This window comes from Prunus mume, linkage group LG7 (assembly GCF_029339155.1).
Source record: "Prunus mume cultivar Tortuosa linkage group LG7, ASM2933915v1, whole genome shotgun sequence".
Lineage (NCBI taxonomy): Eukaryota > Viridiplantae > Streptophyta > Magnoliopsida > Rosales > Rosaceae > Prunus > Prunus mume.
The window spans coordinates 13,775,655-13,798,959 of record NC_142704.1 but is presented as its reverse complement, the minus strand read 5'-3'; the positions used below and the strand labels follow the sequence as shown (position 1 = coordinate 13,798,959).

At 37.0% G+C, this 23,305-nt stretch overlaps 1 protein-coding gene across 3 annotated transcripts; it reads left to right on the top strand.

Moving 5' to 3' along the window:
* Positions 1-1,423: 1,423 nt before the first annotated feature.
* Positions 1,424-19,693, top strand: CMT2 (chromomethylase 2). Of its 3 annotated transcripts, XM_089041653.1 has the most exons (23): positions 1,424-2,106; positions 4,621-4,655; positions 4,741-5,795; positions 6,918-6,952; positions 7,401-7,503; positions 7,927-8,031; positions 8,127-8,246; positions 8,377-8,470; positions 8,922-9,127; positions 9,246-9,311; positions 9,408-9,638; positions 13,021-13,079; positions 13,149-13,215; positions 13,307-13,636; positions 13,874-13,942; positions 14,023-14,109; positions 14,184-14,271; positions 15,769-15,887; positions 15,985-16,089; positions 17,689-17,732; positions 17,820-17,889; positions 17,965-18,068; positions 19,130-19,693. In XM_089041653.1, exons 3-23 carry the CDS (start codon positions 4,989-4,991, stop codon positions 19,305-19,307), a joined length of 3,087 nt encoding a protein of 1,028 aa, XP_088897779.1. In that variant the 5' UTR covers positions 1,424-2,106; positions 4,621-4,655; positions 4,741-4,988; the 3' UTR covers positions 19,308-19,693. The 3 variants fall into 3 exon arrangements, with proteins under 3 accessions (XP_088897779.1, XP_088897778.1, XP_088897780.1); XM_089041652.1 differs by lacking the exons at positions 7,927-8,031; positions 8,127-8,246 and having other exon boundaries at positions 1,427-2,106; XM_089041654.1 differs by lacking the exons at positions 1,424-2,106; positions 4,621-4,655 and having other exon boundaries at positions 5,629-5,795; positions 6,910-6,952.
* Positions 19,694-23,305: the final 3,612 nt, after the last annotated feature.

The window sequence follows — 23,305 nt, the reverse complement described above, 5'->3', positions numbered from 1 at the left end:
AACCCAACCCATCGATTTGGTTTGGGCGGTTGGACCAGGTTACTGGTTTGAATACCCAACCCTAGTTTTTTATTATCGAGGGAGAGGGGGAAGATCAAGGGAGATAGTAGAGCAGGCTGGGCTGGGAGGGATGGTGGTCATGATGTAGAGAAGATAGTTGCTGCAAAATTCTTGTAAATTAAATTTAGGATATTTCTTTTAATTATTTTATTATGTTGTGGGCTCCACTTTGACATATCATCCACTCGAATTGGTGGGTGAAAAAGCCACATGTATGAAATTACTTAAACACCCTTACCATGTCATCAATTTTGAGGATCTTTTGGATGTTGTTAATGGTTGGGAGGTAAAGTGAAACACAAAACCACGATCAAGGGGGTTAAGTTGGCCAGTTTAACTTTTAGGGGATGGGGTAAAGTGAGATTTGACCAAAGTTTTATGGGCTATTACAGTGAATAAGCCTATAAAGAAAATCTATAACTATCTCTCAGTCCTACCCTTCCCTCCCATCCCCTTCCCTGCTTTTCTCTCCCATTCAACCCATTTCGCCTCCCATTCCATGCCCTTCCATCCCCCTCTGGTCCCTTCATGCTCTCTCTCCACCGCGTAACCCACCCCTATCCCTACCCGCAACTCAGTTTGCACCCCCCTCTCTAACCCACACTCTCTCCCTCTCACCTTCTTTGTCTCTCTCTCCTAAGTGTACCAGTCCCCTGTGACCCATACCACACCCCAACGCCACCCTCAACCTACCCTCCATCCCTTCGACCTAACCCCTTTCATTAAGAGACCAAAAAGAGGGAGTTTGTTCAAGAAACCAACCCCCCTCTCTCCCTCTGTGTTCTCTCTACCCTCTGCTACTTCTCTTCCCTCTCTCCCTATTTATCCACCACCCACCTCTACTCTAGCCCCACCTCTCTCTCTCTCTCCCATTTGCATTCTTCCACTCCCATATGTTCTATTTATCCACCACCCACCCTCGACCCCTAGCCCCACCCACAAAAAACCCATCCCAGCTCTGAGCCTTACTTAGAATTCTGGCTCTTGTATCCAATCATAGTGACATAGAAGGACAAGGGGCTGCTTGGAATTTGAGTGGGGAGGGGGGCTGCATGGAAATGGAAATTGAGTTGGGGGTGGGTGGTGTTGTGTGGACATGCTTTAAAAGTTTTAGTTGGGCTAATAATATTGAAAAAATGCAAAAGGAATGAGAATTGAGTTTAGACCTAAATCTGCTGAACCATATTGTCTTAAATTGGTTTGGTTTGATTCAGTTTTCTTCATGACTTTTGTCAAAATCAAACCGAACTAAATTGTTATATTGTAATTGGTTCTTCCGTGATTTTGAGGTGAAACTGATTCAATCCGGACCGTATCCACCCCTATTTAAAACTGAAAGAATTCAAAAATAAAAACTAAACCCTAGACTAGTCCATCCACCGAAGTATTTGATATTTTCTGCGCGCCCCTACTCTTCTACTGCTGCCTCGTGAGATGTGTCAGTTGAGAAAAAGAGTATTTCCTTTGTTTATTATGTCTTTGAAGTCATCGAAAGGAAGACACTGTTTGGATTCTTTTCTATTTTCCTCCCCTAAACACAGGCACCCATTTTTCTTCACTTTTTTGTTTTGTTCTTTGGTCATTCATTTCCTTTGTGGCCTTCTCATTTTTAACCCAGAAATTCCCAACCCAAACAATAATGAGATCAAAACCCAAATGCAAGTCCAAATCCAACTCAAATTCCAAATCTAAATCCAAATCAAATCCAACTCTAATTCGAAATCCTTGGCATTATCGGTGTTTGTAGAAAATGTGGTTAGTGAGGAGGAAGCAGTGCCATTGAGCTCCTACGACCCAGAGCTCGTAGCGGCTGAGAAATGCAGCCAACCCAAAACGCAGCAGCAGCAGCCCAAGTGCCTGAGGAGGTCGCCGAGACTTTCTCCGCTGCCCGATTTGCCTCCCGGGACGGGGGTCAAGAGTATTTTGGGAAATGTCGCTTCCAGAAAGTTCGAGAACAAGTGTGCGACGAGCATAAGAAGGTCTCCCAGATTTACGTCACCAGTGGTGGAAGCTGAGAATAGCAAAACTGGGACTGCATCGCTTCAGGTGCACGCGTCACTACCCTATTCTTTCTATTTATTTATGCAATTTTTGTTTTTCCGCGATGGAGCTTTCTTTTATTTCTCGTTCAAAAAAGAAAATAAATTGCACCTTCCTTTTCCTTTTTAGAAGAAAAATATAGTATCTATATTGCCATTTTTACTACTTGCCCACCATGTGGGACCCACTTTCATTATAGTCCGTAAATACGGTACAAATAACAGCACAGTCATTCCTTTTTGTTTGCGGGTTTGTGTTTATTTTTTATTTTCTGAGCTATGCTTTATATTTTGTGGTTCTGTATAATATTACAAATGTGGATTTGCAAGCACAGTTGGGTGGGCCCGTGGAAAAAAACCTACTTGTAACAGGGCAAGCCAATAATATAATGACATGGGATCTAATTTGTCGTCGTATTATTGGCCGGGATAAAAAGTGATATACTTGTCCCATGAGAGTTTCTTTGGGGCACGTGGCCATGCACCTATTAGATGTCTCCCATCCATCTTGTCTTTGAATCAAAAGATCATGCGGACCTTAATAGGATCCCTTCATGTTTCATTAATTACAGCCCCGCACCACTGTTCACATATAATGTCGTTTTTACTCTTTTCATAATTTAAAAGCAAATTCTTATGGGTAAATTGGCATTTTGCCTCATGAATTGTCACGCTAATATGACTTTACTTCCGATTATTTTTAGTTAATCTAAGAATTAAACTAGAAAAAAAAAGCCAATTTAGGACTTATGGTTAAGGTTTCAAAACTCCACAGACATGCTAAGTTGGCTAGAGCGGAGGTGCTCCTCATTATGCACTTCGAGTTCTAATCTCCCTTCCCGTAATTTAGATTAGATTAAAGTAGAATATTGATTGTATAAAAAAAAAAGTTTTCAAAACTCCATCCAATTTTGCCGTCAATTGTAAGGGCAAATTTGTCATTTCAAGGGAAATACTATGGAAAATTTGAAAAAAATAAAGAAAATGTGAAAATTTAAAAGATGGGGTAACCGACGTGTCACTTTAAAGAAAACAAAGAAAACAGTTACTTATGTTTAAGGAAATGTGAGTGTTTTATTTTTCTATTTTTTGAACTTTTCAATTTAAAATATTGTTAATTTACTATGTTGTCCTCATTTAAGATTTTTTTTGGCTTTTTAAACATATTTATTAACTAAGAGCATGAAAGAACAAATTGATTTTTTTTGCTTTTTAAACATATTGATTTTTTATTATTTATTTTTAATTTTTTGGTGATGTGGGAAAGAACAACTACAAGAGAAAAACCCTAAGGCATGGGATTTTTCGAAATCCACTTGGCACACGTCACTTTTATGCATATATATATATATATATATACAGAGCTTCTATTGAGGGACACTCTTGTAGGGCCCACTCCACATTGTGTTTCACTAATAAAAAATGTCTATTTTGTAGATATTCATTCAAAGATCATCTTTACAGAAAATCACTTAAATTCGATATCATTTGACCACTCAATTAAACTATTGAAATTTAAGTACTTTCTTGAATTATCGTGTTCATTAATTTTGTTGGTCTCAATTATATGCGTTAATGATTTTCAATTTGCATGATTTTTTTGCAAGGATGATCTCTGAATGAAGATGTGAAAAATAAATGGTTTGGATCATTGAAAAAAAATTAGTAGGGTACCCTAAGGGGTGTCCCTCAATAGAAGGGGATTGGTCCCATTCTACTGAGGAGGGCTCAAGCTTTAACGGTTTAGTATGTTAAAATGATGCTAACAACCCATTTGGGCTGGCTCCTCAACGCCATCTCATGACCCGAACCATTTATTTTTTAGGTCGTCATTCAAAAATTGGTCAAAAATTAGCCTAATTTTCTTCCTTAAGTTTTCATTAACTAAGGGCATTATGGGGTATTTTGAAAGTTTCACATTGAAGGCCCTCCCCATTTATATATACTAACACAACCACCCAAAAAAAAGAGCCACATGTCCCTTTTTATTATTATTTTTAATTTTTTATACAAGTGATATTGGGGGAGTCAAACCTAGGACCTTGGGTGCAGGGGTAAATGCTCTTAATCACTTGAGCTACAAGCCCCTTGCGCACACATCACCTTTTGTAATGACTTTTACAGTTTTTACTTGGTTTTTATGTTATTTATGTGCATATATATATTGTCCCCTTCTATTGAGGATGGCTCAAGCGTTAACTGGTTAGTATGTTAAGATGATACTAACAAGCTGTTTGGGCCCACTCTAAAACGTCATCTCATGACCCAAACCATTTTATTTTAGGTCATCATTCAAAAATCACCTTGCAAAAAGTTAGCCTAATTAGCCAAGTCACCCAGTTGATGTAGCCCATTGAGGTGAACAACATACTTATTGTGTTTGGTGTTTGTGCCTATCTCTTAACCCCCTCTCCATCTCTCACCTCTCTTGTTGATCCGTTTTTGGATATCAACATGTTTAGTTGACCATTTATCTTATTTTGCACTTCTAATTCCAAAAATGGATCCTTGCCTTATGCAGCATAAAAAAAGCAAGCACGGATGCATGGGATCAAAGTGAGTAGCTGTGGTCGTGGGTAGGGGGGTCTTCATAGTCTTCATGTGCTAATAATATTGACTTTTTCATTTTCACTTGTTGCAGTGCTTACAAGGATAAAGATGCAGTATCAAATGTAGAGATCTCGGTAGAGAAGTCTGTCAGGAGATCTCCAAGGCTGATGAATCACTCCGAAGCGGAAAGCTGCTGTCTGAAAGTTTCTTCACAAGAGATATCCCTGAGAAACTTGGAATCCCTTGAAAAAAGCTGCTTCAAGGCCATGTCCTTAAAACCTTCTGATGTCGAAGCATCATCAAGAGATATAGAAGTCCAGCATTTATCTCTCTCATGGCATGAATGTGGTGATAAAGAACCCTATGCCCTTGAGGAGGTCTTCAAGGCTAATGTCAGCCCCTGGAAACATTGTTAGTGAATCACTGAAAAATTTTGACCTTCAAAAATTGGATGAAAAGCACATACGGAAATCTCCTAGATTTTCTCATTGTGTGAATGAAAGGCACATAAGGAGATCTCCTCGATTTTCCCTTTCTGTGGCAGCGGATGAGAAAAATTCTAATCTAAATTCTAGTATTGTTGGATTGTTTGATTCAGAAGATGAGAGGAGGTCTTCAAGGCTAATGCCAGCCCCTGAAAACGGCGATAGTGAATCGTTGAAAAATGTTGACCTTGAAAAATTGGATGAAAAGCACATGCGAAGATCTCCTATATTTTCTCATTGTGTGAATGGAAAGGAGATAAGGAGATCTCCTAGATTTTCCCCTTATGTAGCAGCAGCTGAGAAAAACTCTAATCTAAATTCTATTATCTTCGGATTGTCTGATTCAAAAGATGAGTTTCCATCCAAGAAGATATTGATGTCATTAGGAAAATCTGATTCAAGAATTTTTGATGAAAAATACTTGAGGCAATCCCCAAAAGAAGCCACAGCTATGTTTGAGAATGAAGGAAGAGAAACAGAATGCTCTTTGATTGAATTGCCGGAGACATATGTGAAACAGCAACCAAAGAAAAGGAAAACATTGGATTCATCAGAGAACAGGCAAAATAAACAAAAGAATTGCAAAAGTACTTCCTTGATTGGGGATCCAATTCCTGATGTTGAAGCTCAAGAAAGATGGGGTTGGCGGTATCAAATGAAGGTGTTAAATCAACTCAGATACTATTTATTCCTTTGCATTTCTTTTACTCGACTCTTTTTCTCCTTTAAGGACCTCAACATTAAATCAGAGGTACATTATACTATTAACAAATTTTCGTCCTGGCCATTATTGTACTTAAAAAATGTCAAAAAATAAATTCAATGAATAGATAGAGTCAACGGTACGGCAGATTGGGGGTAGAGTTTGATGAGAGCCCCTTTGTATTGGTTCTGTTGATGACTTAAGTATTGAGTTGTCAATTATTGCAAAGCTTAAGTAGACTTCCTATAAGAAAAGAGGAAGAAGCTTAAGTTGATTTTCTATAAGGAAAAAAAAGAAGCTCAAGTTGATTGGGAATACATACATACACCTCATTGAATTGACTCACTACTTCACGACTCAGCACATATCTTTCTCTCAATTGGACTTCCTACTGGTCCTTTGAAGAAGGTTTTGGGTTGGAAATTTGCTGATATAGATACTGCTCCTAGTTATAATACGTGGAAGTCAAAGCTTATCTAATAAGGGTTACAAAAAAGTTATATCAATATGTTTCTTGGTGAGGAGTAAGAATAAGATATTTGAAAGATAAAGATATAGAGAGATCCGGGAACTGGTAGAGACAAAGAAAGAATCAGAAAAATCTAGGGAGAGGGGCATAATGAGTGTTTGTTTTAACGTTCCAACACCCTCTGTTTAATGTTGACCATGTGCTACCTTATTTCCTAATCAAATATGCATTTTTAGTGAACCTTTTGCAGTGGAGATATTTCTATTATATCTTCTACAGTTATATTGAAATTTTATATGCATTTTTTTTATACTAAAATTTTATATGCATATAAATATGTGCTCATGAACCTGTTTGCATTATATGTATATAAATGAGTGTGCATGTTTTAATGCAAATTTGTGCATTTTTGTATGGTGTGGGTAGAATAATTTCTGGCTCTTGAGCATTTAACTTGTACCTTTGAAGCCATTTGACGACTTGGCATGGATTATACTCTGTTATAGGGTTTGAGGTTTTATGCTCATTGTAATGAGACTATTGTAAATTTCACCTCAGTATAGCGTTTAATATGTCTTAGATTTGTTTGTGGCTGTGTTGGAGTTTTGCAGAGTCAAAGATCTAAAAGTCAAAGCTTGAAGTTAAAGTGAGTAATAAACAGTTCACAATTTGTCTCTTTGATGGTTTGGTTGTTGTTTTCTTCAGTTCTATGTTGTGGTTTTCTTCAGTTCTATGCTTTGCATGCTGTGATGCGTTGCTCCTCGCTTGTCAAGAGCACATTGTCTTGACTGGTGAGGAGGTACAAACATGTAACAGAACATTCTTACCAAACCTTCTTTTCCTTAAAAGCAATATATTCTCTATGATCACACCCTTCCACTGTTTCTCTTTTGACTTGCCAACTACGAGATAAAAAAAAGATTTTTATTTTAACTAAAAAAGGTGTTTGTGATTCATTTTACGTGGAATATGTGCCCTTACATGATTAGACCTGAGAACAATGTGCTCCTGACTTAAGCGAAGCATGATTGTTTTTAATATAATCCTCTTTGGTTCAATGTTTTTTTTTCTGTTCATGTCATGCTTGCTTGTAGTGAAGATGAAGAAGATGAGATAATTTTGAATGTGGAATGTCACTTTTCTCAAGCTAAAATTGGCAATTGCATCTTCAGTCTTGGAGATTGTGCATACATAAAGGTAATTGCTCTCTTTCCCAAGTATGTACTGGTTATGGGCATTTCTTCCTATAGCCAATATAGATATACTAGTCCCTCCACATGCTATACCTGCTTGAGATGGCTCCTCTTCAATATTGTTGTTTTTCTCTTACTTTTATTTTCTTTTAAATAAATGTTAATTAAGATAGAAATGTAAAATTAAAAAAAAAAAAAGCTAAGGGTTATGGGTGAATTGCTACATAGTTATTCTTTCGAGTTATGCTCATGTTGGATCTATGATATTTTGAATACATCAATACACCCTTAAGTCTTCAGAGCAGCTCTAGTTACAGTTTGTATTGGACGCATCCAAAAGAATGCTCATGCACAGTTTCGGGTATTTCTGTTGGCATTCCTAAGATGAAGGCAGCATTTGAAATAAATGTTAAAGTAATGTTTACAGGGTGATGGAGGAAAAAAGCATGTGGGAAGGATCTTAGAATTTTTCAAGACAACTGATGGAGAAAATTATTTTAGAGTCCAATGGTTTTATAAAGTTGAAGATACGGTGAGTTTGTAAAAACTGTTTCAAGTATGGAATGCCATGAGCAGAATATCCAACTAAGTACTAACCATTCTTTGTTCTTTGTATTTGTTTCTCAGGTTATCAAAGATGTAGGGGATGTTCATGACAAGAGGCGTTTATTCTATTCTACTATAATGAATGATAATTTGATAGATTGCATAGTTTCAAAAGTCAATGTTAAACATGTATCTCCTAGGGTATAATTAAATCTTGATTTTTTCCTTTAAATTTGACTTCTGTTATATAATTGCTTTCTGTTTTTGAAATTTCCAGGCCTATGTCATATATTATATTAATGAACTTTATCTATGTTTTGACTTTTTTCAGGTGGGGTTAAAAGGGAACTCCATTTTGTCGTCTGACTTCTACTATGATATGGAATACTGTGTGGACTATTCCACGTTTCGCTCCTTGATTACTGGTGAGTGGATCATACTGTGACAGTGATAGGTGCTTATATTTGTTTCTGGTTTGGTGTGCAGGATTTAATTTGGATTGTTACTTTGCTCAGGGATTGGACTAGATTGGATATGATTGTTTTAATACCATGCAATGTTTGCTGTAATATAGGATTAATTAAGTAATACTATCTTCTGTTTGGTTTCAGTATCTTGGTTTCGGGATATCCAATTCAATTGTTGACTTATCAATTTCAGTGGATAAATTTTTTGAGAAAGTCTTTTATTTTCTTATCTTTATAGACAATACCTTCCATGTTCAATTTCAGTGAATAGAAAACTTTGTAGTATGGTTGTTTTCTACCACATGGCCCTCCAAGATCTACCTAAAATGTGAGACGTTGACATTAAAATTTGCACAAAAATTTCAAGTTCAAAGGTTTGACAATTCCTACTTGTCTAATTTTACTTCAGATAATTCTCTTAAGAACCAAAACTTGCCAGCATACAATTCAATCGAAGCAGTCTCTATACTGTCAACTGCAAACTTGTTGGAGAATATGCCCAGCTCTGAAACTTACAATGCAGAGTTAGCAGTCTTAGATCTTTATTGTGGTTGTGGTGGTATGTCAACTGGATTGTGTCTTGGTGCCAAACTGTCTTGTGTTAATCTTCTCACGGTATTCAACAATTTTTTTTTTTTCAATTTTCATTTTCATTGTATTTTTTTTTATTACTATCAGCTGCCTCAAACATGTTATGGCTTTAAGTGAATCTTACTCTCTGGCTTTTATTTAGAGATGGGCCCTTGACAGTGATAAATCTGCCTGTGAAAGCTTGAAGTTAAATCATCCAGAAACGCAAGTGAGTACACCTTATCCTTTGCTAGGCAATAGCCAATTTTCTCACCCCTTTAATGTTCAATGACATTACAGAATAGTTCTATGTTTTTTTTTGTAGGTCAGGAATGAAGCAGCTGAGGATTTTCTTGAACTGTTAAAAGAATGGGAAAAGTTATGCAGACGGTATACAGTCAATGATGTTCAAAGAACTCATCCATTAAGATCAAAAACATCAAAAACACCCAAGAATAGTAATGAGATTGCTACAGACGAATATGAAGTTTCGAGGATTGTTGATATCTGCTACGGTGATCCTAATAAGACAGGAAAGCATGGAGTAAACTTTAAGGTAAAAGAAATTCCTTTAAGATGCCTGATGACAATGTCTGCAAGGTCATGATGAGATTTTATTTTCACTTACATTCAAAGACGATAACTCATTGCCAGTGGGTGCGAGATTCTTAAGCAAAGTTATGCATGCGGCTGTTCACACTCTTTGTTTAATGAATTTTTATGAAGAAAACATGATCATGGCTGTATATATGGCATTTTTACTTATACCAAAGAGATAGACATGATAGAATATCAGTTCATGAACCTAGATGAGCAGATGATACTGCAACTTATGGTCCCAACATCCTACCGAATGTAATTTTTTCAATGGTTTAAAGGTCATCCTTAGTAAATGGCTTAAAAGGTTTTGTTGATGGTGCTTCTCTTTGGCTGCCTACCTGGTCCCAACATCTATATATATATGCATACCGAATCATGAAATGACGTTGTAGAGTGGGACCAAACGAGTGATTAGCACTGTATTAATTTACTAACCGGTTAGTGCTTGGGTCCTCATATATATATATATATATATATATATATATGATGTGAAACCCAAAAAACTAAAGGGGAAAAATGTAATTTTCTTAGTAAAAGATTTTAGGGGAGGGGGATAATTAAGCAAATTTGGTAATTCATATGGACTCACTGTTTTATATTTTTTGTGATTATTTCGTTCTAGGGGTTTTTCATGCGAAATTAAGAGTCAAGACACTTGTTTGAGTCTTAGGTAGTCCTTCATTATCTCAATATGCTTTCTCTATTCAAGATATAAGAATGTGGCTGGGCTTTCCCAACTATTTACGACCATTTGTATTGGATGAGGCTAGAGATTTGAAACTTTGTCATTTCCAATCATTGAAATAAAAGGTTCATACGCATAATTTCTTTATATCTTATGTTATGGGTATATGCAATATGTCTCTTACATTTAGTGCCCTTTGAGTAATTTACTTTGCTTGTCTTTCAGAAAGAACTAAAAACATTGGTGATCAATTGACGTGCTAATGTATATAATATGAACAGAGCTATATGTACATTCCATCTCCTAACTATTTCCAAAACCTATGAGTAGTTCAAGTGCTCTAGACTATACAATAGCTGAACCTTTTTTCTTTCTAATAATTTGTATATCTGATGGAAGGGTCAACTCCCCTTCTATTTGTGGTGTTCTCGAATTGCAATTATATTTTTTAACTCATGTTTGATATTGTAGTATCAGGGGCCAGAAACAAAAAGCGATTGTGGACGGTAAGTTAGTGGCGAGTGTTTTGTTGTTCATATTAAAGGATTTGGTGTTTGCTCCTTCAAGGGGTAGATAGTAGGCATTGTAGTGATGTGGAACACAAATCATGTATCGGTTTTGGAATCTGTTGTAGGGGAGTTCTTGGCATCCATAAATAAAAGGTTTATGGAGCAGACTGGTGGCTTTGAGGAGTCTATGGCCCGTGCAGACATAGGAAAACGAAGAGCTTTTGGGAAGAATCATGTGCTGTGTGGAGGAGACTTTAATACGGTGAGGTTTGTCACTGTGAGACAAATGATGGAAGGATGACTAAACAGGTAGTCAATGTGTCCTTGTAGGAATCCATGGCGAAAAATTTCAAAAGGGTATAATTCTTTTCTTCAATGCTGCCGTTTTTTTGTTGGCAATGAGAAGAATATTAGATTTTGGGAGGACTCTTGGCTGAAAGAAGGGTTACTGAAAAATTTGTTTCCTAGACTCTTTTCCTTGTCAAGGAAAAAAAATCTAAGTATCTCTCATTTTGTTAACACTCAAGAGCTGCCTCTTAATTGGGATTTTGGCTTCAGAAGGAATTTTTCCGAGGCTGAGATTGCAGAAGTGGTAATACTTTTGGATATATTGGGGAAGGTAAGATGAAGTAGTTCTAGATTGGATTGGAGAATATGGGAGATCGAGGAGCAGGGTTCGTTTTCGTGCAAGTCTTTGAGGTCTTTTCTTCTTCCTAATGACATCAGGGATGTCTTCTCCCCTTTCATCTCAATCTAGAACCCAAAGACACCTCCGAAAATTCAATTCTTTGTGTGGTTGGTAGCGAATGGCAAGATTAATACTTGTGATGTTATTCAAAGGAGGCAACCAAAGATGTGTTTATCTCCTTCTTGGTGTGTTCTTTGCAAAGAGAATGCAGAAAACATTGATCACTTGTTCATTCACTGTTCATATTACTCAGAGAAGAGTGGGTGATTCCTAAAGGGTGTTTTGAGTTCCTTAGTATCAAGTTGGTGGTTTCGGGGAGGGGGAAGAGAGTTCGAATTCTATGAGATTGTCTAGTTCATGCTATCTTCTGAAATATTTGGATGGAGTGCAATCGAAGAATTTTTCAGGGACATATAGGAGTAAGGGTTGAGGAATTATGGGATAGAGTTAAATTTTGGGCATCTCTTTGGGCATCCGTTTTGGGGCAGTTCAAGGATTATCATTATTCTATCATCATGAGAGATATGGTGGCAGTCTTAAGATGATTTTACATAAGTTGTTTTCTAATTACAGATTTATTTTCGGGCATGGTAGGTTAGTTGTTTTTTATTTTAGTTATTCTGGTGCTTAATGAGTCCAAATTCCTTTCGTTGTATGGTCGAGGATAATTTCTCCTCTTGATTATCAATACAAATGTTTCTATTAAAAAAAAATGCTGGTTTTTTTTATAATGATTTTATCCAAGAAACAAATTTGAGAGATCCAACTTTTCTAAATGCTGATTTTACTTGGTCAAGTTTTAGAGAAGGAGCAATGTGTCAAAGATTTGACAGGTTATATTTGCTGGAATTTTAGCTTAAGAATTCTTATTGATTTGGAGTCAGAAGTTGGAAGGGGTTCATTTGTCAATTTCTAGGGTGGATGATAGGAGATGGAAGCTAGAGGACTCTGGGATTTTTTCTATGCATATCATACAGTAGCGTTTTGTGGAACAAATCAGAGGTTCCATATTTTTTACCTTCTAATGCTAGTTGGGTCATTCCAAAAGGGTGTTATGAGGTGTTGACTACTCAGTTTTACAGGCTTTGGGAAGAGGAAAGAAAGATAAAACCCTACGGCACTGTCTGTTGTTGCAGTGTTTTGGGCCATTTGGATGGAGCGCACTATAAAGCTTTGTTATTTTTATTTTTTAAAGGATTAGTGAGATTTTGGGTGGAAGAACTTTTGGATTGAGTTAGATTTTAGTCATCTTTCTGGGCATTGGTTACTTCAGATTTTTAGGCTCTTCATTATCAAGTATTATGCTGGATTTGTTAGTTGTTGTAAATTGTTGCTCCATAGTGGTTGACTGTGAATTTCTTATCCATGCTTGTATGATTAGTATTCACGATTTAGTAATATCTCGTTTTGCATAAAATAATTAAAAAAAACATTTTAATCATAGCTGTTTTAATAGGTGCATTGGAAGGGTTATAGTAGCAGTGAAGATACATGGGAACCAATTGGAGGGTTAAGGTATTGCGACTTGTTATGATTTGAAATATGTGTGTGGTCTTCAGCACTAATTGTTCCGTCTCTTCTCAGTAACTGCCTAGGAAGCATACAGGATTTTGTACGATATGGGAAGAAGGTGAAGATCTTGCCACTTCCAGTAAGTATTTACTGATTGTACAAGTTAAAGTAGTACCATATAGGTGTTGATCTTGTATTATCTGAATCCTGATATTTATCTATAATTCCAGGGTGATGTTGATGTAATTTGTGGGGGCCCTCCTTGCCAAGGCATTAGCGGCTATAATCGCTACAGAAACGTTGATTCTCCATTAGATGATGAGAGAAATCATCAAATTGTAGTCTTCATGGACATTGTAAAATTTTTGAAGCCAAAGTATGTGTTGATGGAAAATGTAGTTGACATTTTGAGATTTGATAAAGCTTCTCTTGGTAGGTATGCACTTAGTCGTTTGGTGCATATGAATTACCAAGCAAGGCTAGGAATACTTGCTGCCGGTTGTTATGGCCTTCCACAATTTCGGTTGCGTGTTTTCTTGTGGGGTGCTCATCCTTGTGAGGTGGTCTCTTTGTTTCATTGTCATTGTCTAAATAAATGTTTGAGGGTAATACAAAAATACATAGGGGTCACATGAGGCTCCAAACAATAGAAAAATAATAAGAAAGAGAATAAATATACTGCAATTGATAATGACTCAAGCTCAATCAAATTCTTATGGGACACATTGAATAGTGTATTCATTCATGTTGGATGATGGAACAAGAACATGATGTGGTTTTATCCTGTTTGCTTGCAGAATCTACCTCAATTTCCTCTTCCTACACATGATGTCATAATTAGATACTGGCCTCCACCAGAGTTCGAGGTACCTATTGTGTTCTATGGAATGCTTAAACCTTCTTCAGTTCATTCTTTTCGAGTTAAATTGTTTACCTTTATGTGCAGCGCAATACTGTTGCTTATGATGAAGACCAACCTCGTGTATTAGAAGAAGCTCTGGTTCTTCATGATGCCATCTCTGATCTTCCTGCTGTGCGTTCATCGTATTTGAAGCTTAGCTATTCTCTTACAATTGAACAAATTTCTGATTTAGTTTTATGTTATAGGTCACAAACGATGAAACAAGTGAAGAAATGTCGTACCAAAAGCCTCCTGGAACAGATTTCCAAAGATATATAAGGTCAACGCAATATGGTATATCACTATTCTCAGACTTTGTATGCAGTTAATATTCATATAAACTTTTTCATTGATTTAGGGTTTGTCTCTAGATTCGGTATTCAGCATAGTTGCAGATGTAGGATAAAAAACAAAAATAACTGCTGTGATGTGAAGAGTTTTTTTGCATCTTGTTTTATTTGGTTCTTTCTGGTGTAGCAGACTGTAGTTTGGCTGGTGTCTTTGTTTTTTAAGTCTGTTTTTTCTGTTGTTGGTCGTTTGGCTTGTGGATGCCTTATCCACTTGTGTGTTCCTTTTCGTTTCTTTCAATAAATTTCATTTCTATCCAAAACCAAAAAAAAAAAAAAAAAAAAAACAAAAACTAGAGTTTCAAGACCCCAAATATAGAAAAACAAGAGGCAGTAGCCTTGAAGGTGACAATGACTCCGCCCAACTCCTAGGATAGCGGAAAGAGGTGGAAAATTTAGGGGAGTGCTGGCGGCCATCAGAAGGTGTGCTAGATTTTTATTTCTTTGTTGAAGGGGCCAGTCATTTCACTAGGGTTTAGGGCTATAGTTTTGTCTTTTCTTGTGGAGGCTACATTACAGGTTTTTATACCAAATTATAACAATATTGCTGTAACTTGATTATCTCAATTTGAGGCCAAAAGCATATTTACGTTGGAAATATTTACATGACTATGAAAAAAAATATCCTTGCAGGTAGAACGGTGAAAATAACAATAATGAAGTTCATGACCTGTGTTTCCAATTGGTAGATTCATCTGATCCCTAACGATGTCTCCAAATATTAATATAGTTCAACAATGCAACTAATGTAAACCACCTCTTGATCGGGGTGCAACTTGTTACACAACCACTACCCTGAAAACCTAAGCTATCATGGAATCGGCAGTAATGTGTATTGAGCTTAAACCCTCTCTCACATGTAGCCCTATCCGAGGCAGACAGATGGAGGAAGAGAAATTTATAGGTGCAACATCATCATTCACCCTGCAAACTAAGAAAGATGTGGTTAACTGGGATCAAACTCAATACCTCTTGCAAAGAAGGGTTTGATACCATGCTACACAACCACTAGGCCCAAAGCTTAAGTTGTCAGGGAATGCACCAATGGTGCATATCAAGCTTAGATTACTGCCCACGTAACCCTATTATATCATAGAAATAGAGTTACACTTAATAAAGTATTCATAACTGGTTTAGTACAAAAGAACAATAAGGAAATAAAGCTAAGAGCATGATGGAATAATACACTGTACAAACTTGATCTGTTTTTGAACTACTTTAGCATGGTCAGCATATTGCTGAACATTTATTGTGGCATTCTAGTCATGGCCATCAACCTCATCAAACTTGATCAATTGGCTGTTTGATGAGGTTGATGGCCATGTTGGGTGTCTGGAGGTTTATTGATATATTGGTTATGCTAATCTTTTTATATCTTCCATCCTTCCAACTGCATGTATTTATATGATTTCCATTTTAACTTTCATTTATGCTGGTTCTGTAGAGATGATGGGATCTGTGTTAGATGGCACTATGAAAACAAAAGTTTCACTGTATGACCATCGGCCTTACCCGTTGTTCGAAGATGATTACTTACGAGTTTGTCAAATTCCAAAAAGAAAGGTCAGATATGTATACAGCATGGATAAGTGTAACATCACGTTTGTGCCATTAATTTTTTTTATCCATCCTGTTATTTCTAATCTATAGCTATTTTCAGGGAGCAAACTTCCGGGACCTCCCTGGTGTTGTTGTAGGAAATGACAATGTGGCTCGGAGGGATTCAACTGAAAAGCATTTGCTGTTGCCATCAGGAAAACCATTAGTAAGTGTTGATGCTCATTATCTGCAACGGAGAATGATGGACTTAATCTTATCATTGCTGTTTCTTCAAAAGTTTCCTGCCTTGAAACAGTGCAAATTTGAACTTATGCCTTGTTGTCGAAAAGGTCTGCTGAGGTAGTTGTACTTGTATACATATCAAAGCAATCTGTGTTATCTTGTTTTCTTTTTGTAAGCCTGGAAATTGTGCAGAAAATATACAAGATTGCCCCTGACAAATTGAACATAACCTGGGTGGTTTCCTTGTCAATCTTTCAACCTGCTTAGTCAAAGTTTGTGTACCCTACTTCTAGATGACCATGCTTTCAGAAAATTATACCCTTTCCAGGAGCAGACTAAATACCTTAGGATTCGATAAACATCTTCCTTGTGGTGAGTGCACAAATTGGCTCACCACACCAACTGCATTAGATCGGATCGTGTGCTAGATAGATAGATTAACCTCCTAATTAGCTTCTAATATCTCTCCTTATCAGTTGGAACCTGACTAGGATAAATTGCAAGGTGCCTTGTACCTTTTAATGGATCCATCAGCTCTACGTTTCACAGTAAACACCCCTTTACACCCCACGGTCTTCTTATATTTCTCCACAATATCTCACGAAGACTTTTTCTGGAAAGCCTTCCTCTTCTGTAGCATAGCATTTTTTTCACTTAGGATTGCTATGAGCTTCTTGTACATTCTTTGGGATAAACACGACAGATAATTGATTTTTGAAAGCTATATGGTCGAGGGGAAACCATACTATTAGGAGACAATGTTCACAGAAAGGACTGAAGTCCTTGCTAGATGGAACCAAAGGAGTTGTATTTGAATTGATATAAGTGGATTAAGTTTGCAGAAGTTGTGTGCATACCAAAGGAGTTGCAAGAGTAAGTTATTTGAGAGATCAGGAACACCCACCCCATAAACAGGAGTAGATACCTCATTAGCAACCCTGATAGCAGTACAACAAGGTAGAGTAAAAGAGACAAACCGAGAGGGATCATTAGTCTTTGATCAGTGGCGCCTGAATCAATGATCCAACGCTACATGTTTCCAGAGGAGGAGTCACCGGAATGGTGATAATAGGAGCAGCATGATCAGTTGAAGACTCATGAAGAATATTATCACCCATAGTAATTGGAACCAAGTGATGTAGGAAAAACAAATCTGATCAAGATTTTAGGGGAAAACAGAGCTTCATTTTGTGTGGAAGAAGACTAGAGGGGAAAACATCACCTAGGTGGCAGCTGTAGCAGATTTTAGGCTTATGTTTTCAGAGAATGGCCCACACCTGCTCTGATACTGTGCAGAATATTTTGTAGGAATTTGAATTGTTTATTCTTCTGTCATGGAGAGGCATATAAACATATTTACAAAGGATTCCTAAAAAGGCTAGGAATCAATAATAGGAACGTATTTACAAGGTCAACTCTTATAGGGCTGAAAGGGGCTCAGAGGACTGAAACTGCCTATCGGAACCAGAGTGGTTTGAAATAAAGGGCATTAAGGAAGAGGACAATGTCTGTTTTGTCATGAGCATCTGGCTCAAGTGGAATGAAAATTGGCTCGTATTTAACCACAATCTTCTACTGTCAGGTACCAGATTATGCCTTCACTTATGAACAAGGCAAGTCAAAAAGGTTAGATCTCTTGTTTTGGTAGCCTTCTCATGTGTTTCTCCATTTTTTTTTTCTCTCTCGTATTTTCTGATTCTTTTATATTTTTAGACCATTTGCGAGGTTGTGGTGGGATGAGACAGTGCCCACTGTACTGACGTTCCCAACTTGTCACAGCCAGGTTTGACCATGGTCTCAAATGTTCTTAATGGCATCTCATGGTTTGAATATTGTAGTGACCTATAAACTTCTGTAGGCAATATTACATCCAGAGCAAGACCGAATCCTCACTTTACGAGAATGTGCAAGATTGCAAGGGTTTCCTGATTATTATAGATTCTGTGGGACGGTTAAGGAGAGGTATACTCTAATTCTTATGAATGTATAATTTCATATTTAATTCCTTTTGACCGTTTCTTGAAAAAAATATGAATTTCATTTTTTGAGTCATGCCCAAGTTTGTGATCGATGTTTTCAGATTTCTGCAGAAAATGAAAATTGAAAACAGAAAACATTAGAAATTAAAATGAAACAAAGAGATTTTAAATAACAAAATAAAATGAAACCTTAAAGTTTCTTACTATTCAACATCTAATTACACTGAAAGCATGCCCACCTACACTTCTCTCTCTATAGTTTCATTTATGTTTTTGATACACTTTTTAGTATATATATTTAGTGTGTAGACTCAATTGTTATATATTTTCATGTTATTTTGACATAATTTGGTTTATGTAAAGTTGGGAGTGCTAATATGCTCAAATGTTAGAACCTAACGGAGAATATATGATTTCTTATTTCATTATTTATTATTAAGTAAATTTATAGATTTCACTTTGGGAAAAAGCCAAAACTTTTTCACCTTTCAACTTTCAAATTATTATGTACCTCTCATGTGCTTGGCTATTCAGTTTTCATACTTTTCCTATGCAAAATCTTATATGAAGAACTCTATAATAATTTTGAGGTTCTTCAAAGTTTTGGTAAACTTTTTAACATAGCTGTTGATTTCCGTAGTTATAATTGATATTTTATATCATAATTTTGATGTTTACACTTTATTATTGTGTTTTTCAAATCTGTATTTGAACTTAGTTTACATGTTGTGTAGAGAACAAATTTCTTCTATGGCATTGCTCCTTTAAGATATTAAAAACTTGTTTGGGTATTTTGCTTAAAAGCAGCTTTTCTTTCCTTTTCTTAATCATTAATATACAAAATTGTTATAAATAAAAAAGAGCTACCAAAACAAACCATTTGTAATTAGGATAGAACTGAAATCATTTTTGACACTGTTTTCTAACCAATAATCTTGTTACATAATATTGGAATTTCAGTGCCCATATTCTATCCAATGAGCTCGGTAAGTGTTTTTGAATAATCATATGATGTGTATTGCAAATTCTGTGTACTTTGTGCAGATATTGTCAAGTTGGAAATGCAGTTGCAGTCCCTGTTGCACGAGCTTTGGGATATGCTTTGGGATTGGCAGTTCGAAAGCTCAGCGGGGATGAACCACTCATGACTCTCCCCAGAAATTTTTCTCATTCAAATTATTTTCAATTCACAAAAGTTTGGCCTCTTGAGACTGAAGAATAATGATTTTCTCCATCATCACCTATAACGTACTCTCATAAGTTGCGCATTGACATGAAATTTTCCTTTAATTCTTTTTGTCAAGGCTCACTGTGCATCCTAGCGGAATGGATAGGATTTAACCATTTTTTCAACTCAGAGTGCCCAATTTATTTGCCCTTTTTCTAGATCAAGTCCACTAGATTTCGACATGTCCGTTTGCATTTGTTCTTGAACCCTCGGTTCATTTAAACTTAAACCCGAATTGGTGTCTTGTTCCTATGTTGTATTTATTATTGTCAAGCTTGTAATTGTTATCATTCATTATTTGCCAGGATAATTAATTTGATGCACATTGTATTAGGCAATAATACTAACCTATATGGAAAACTTGCAACATGTCACTTCTTTATCTTTGAACAATCCAAAAGTAAAATAAATGTCGTCCCCAGGAACGTAGAATCCAGTCTTACGTTGAAGGGGTTCTGGAGCTCGCATGTCATGGAAAGCAGCTATGCAAGAAATGCGAAGTCTCACAAAGTTTGGCAATTTTTATGCGTTTTGTGAAATATGGCAAAATGCAGACTCTTGTTGGTTCACAAATCGGCCTATATTCAAAAGTGAGCTTGATCTGCTTGATCTACTAATAAAGCTTAATGAGCTTGATCTGCTTGATCTACTAATAAAGCTTAATGAACTTGTTATTTAAGTAGGGAATTCAAAAACTTTGAATTTTTTTGTTCTAAAATTCATTTTTTTAGAAAAAAGAAATAAAAATTCTTAAAAAATAGATTTGTTTAAGTAAGAAAGTGTGAAAAAAAGAGCCACAAGAATCTTTTAGGGTTATATGGATGGCCCAAAAGATCTCTTGTTATATAAGGAATATATCTCTAAGTGGATACCCATGTTTACTAGCGATTTCCTAACACTCCCCTTGGGTATCCATTACAAATAGCATATGCCTCATTGAAACCTAACTAGCAAAAACCCTATGGGACAAAAATACTAGCTAGGGAAAAGAGTACATTATTCATGTGTCAACTTATAGCGCATGCCAACTTATTAGATGATGCTTTTACAATAAAACATCATCTTCACAGCTAATAAACAACAGTTTTAAGTCATTAATTCACATGCCAATTTATTAGACAATGGTTTTACAATAAAAACATCGTCTTCATAACTAATCAACGACGATTTTAAGTCATTAATTCACATGCCAACAACTTGGGAACTTATTAGACGGTGATTTTAACAATGAAATCGCTTCTTCATAAGCTCACGAATGAAACCAATCTTGGTGAGCTTGTCAACCTCCTTTTTTATGTCAGCGTACCGTTTTGCATCATAAGCTCAGCGTTTAAGATGGGATTGGTACTTGGACGGTGTGATATGATCTCGGGACTATTCTAGGCATGCTTTCATACGACCCTTTGAAGACCTCAACATTCTCACGTAGGAAGTTTATCAGGTCAACACGAATCTGAGGTGGTAATTGGGCATTGATCTTGACGACCTGATATGGGTGACTATCATCAATTGACACTTTGAAGAAGGGTCTCTTCATCCTTTTATATCATTCTAGATGACCTAGTCCTTCTCGGAGTAGAACTCTAGAACAACCTAGCCCTCATTGAACTAGGCTTCCAAAACAACCTAGTCCTCCTCGAACTAGGATATATTGTGTTTTTCTAAAAAACAAGGTTCATTTAGACATCTAGATTATCAAAAGTTCATTTGATAGGCAACGAAAGACTTTAAATAAAACCATAAAGCCTAAAAACAAAACCTTTCAAAGGATCTTAAGGTTCAAAGAGTTGATGTGAATTGCAAACTATTATACTTGAAATTAAAGATATGAAGGTAGATAGAAGCTCACCCTTGGAGCGCAACTTGAGTCCAACCCAAGTATTCAACCTAGTGATGGTGGTAGGATCCACTTTCTACTTATCTTCCAAGCCACAGAGTAGTGACCTCCGAAGTCTCCACACCAAGCCTTCTCTTCGGAATGAAGATGATACACAAGAGAAGTATATGGTGCTAGAAACACTTCTCTTGGGACCGATTTTAGCTTGCCTTGGGAAGAGATTTGATGCTTTCTCTTACTTCCTCCTCACCTTTGCAAGACTTAAAACCATAGGGAAGAAAGATAAGCTAAGTGGTGAATATATAGAACACATGGGAGAACCCTGAGGTTCTCCCTCTCTCTGCATTTGGACGACATAGGGGGTTGGGGGTGAGGTAGGCTTTCTCTTAGGCCTCTTGGTCCAACTTGAAGTTAAAAGGATCAGACTCCGGCAATTGTGAAATGACAGGGGCATCACCTCCACCTACTAGTATATCAGCATCTATTTCAGGTCAACAATTAAGGGTGCCGATAGGTTCACAGCCTTAACTTGCGACGCACTCTGTTCCTTCATTGCCATCGACATCAAGGAAGGCAAAGTAGGGAAAACTGCAGTATCAACTGGCCCGGGATCACCAGTTTGCCGTACACCATGAATATGAAGCCTAACCTGAGCCATCAGATTACCAATAGAACCCAGCATATGGTTCCGTCGATTCTTGCATGGAGATGATGCAAATCAACTAACTCCTCCTTTTTGCGGTGATTCACACGGACATTGGGGTGCGATGAGGATGGCCGCCAAGGCCCATCACTTGGGAAAAATGATAACTACCCCGCAATGTAGATTGAGGAGAGGAGGAATGTTAGATCGAAGTCCCAATTCGTTCACCAAGAAGATTTGTAAACTGATGCAAAGATAACGAATTAAAACGCCCATGCCCTCATGCGCCTTGACATAGACTTGGGTCGAGTGACAAATCGAACCACAAGCAAAGCAGTACTCTGAGAGGTATTCATATTTAAAATCCACCACCCTCTTCCTAACTTTCGAAAAGTGACCGGTATTCGACGTATGAGAGGTAACTCCACATCAAACTGAACCCGAATACAAATTAATCGACTCACACAGTCATCCCCATCATGATTATACACACACATCAGGTCACCCAACTTTGCTCCAATGGATTTCACAATAGCAACTATCATACAGAAACCCGGGATGCCATGTAGTTCAACCCAAAAAGTCCCGAACTTTAACGGCAAGGTATGAGGACTACCATCATCTAGCACTTCCGCAAGCAAGACTAAAGAGTGACGGTAAGCCCACAGTTCCATATCAACAACTCGGCGTTGGTCTCGATCTCAGACAAAACGAACCCAGAAGCGGATCTATGCAATCTCCTTAATCGAAATATCCTCCTTGCCTTTCCACAGACTGGAAAAGTTCTTAATAGACGCATCTCTATTCACGTCATGAAGCGTGATAACTTTGGCAACAAGGCCATAAATAAATCCCACAAAATGATCGGAAATTGCAGAAGCTACTATGACCACACCCACCTTCTCACGATTTGTTAGCATTAACTGACGTTCGAACGATTGACCAATCTCATCAAGTGATGGCCCCCTTGCTGAGGTCGGGGTACCCATCCCAACAAGAAAACCAAAACCAAAACTTCCGTTAGACAGACACAGCCAAATCCAAAAACAATGGCCTCTAATTCCAAGCCAAACCGAAGGGAAAAAGGAAAACGAAGTCCAAACCCTAGCCGTAAGGGGAGTCCAGACCAAAACCCTAAACTGTTTCAGAGCCTTCCAACCAACACGACAAATAGAAACCCAAACAAACTAGGAAGCCAAAGTACACCAGGAAACCGAAACATATAGCACGAGAAAACAATCACATCAGAAAACCAAAGAGAAGCAGAATAAACTTTTTGTGAGAACCACGGAAAAAACCCTAGTCGTCAAAAACTCTCTTAATAGAAACGAGAGAGCGACCCCTCTGTCATTAAATTAAAGGGAGTTTCACTAACCCAAATAGGGAAGCTGAAATTATAAAAAAATCCAATAATCAAAACACTTTATAAACACACCCAAAACCCATCATTACACACACTCAAAACCCATTTAGAAATATACCCAAAAAATATACAATTGTTGATTTTGGGTG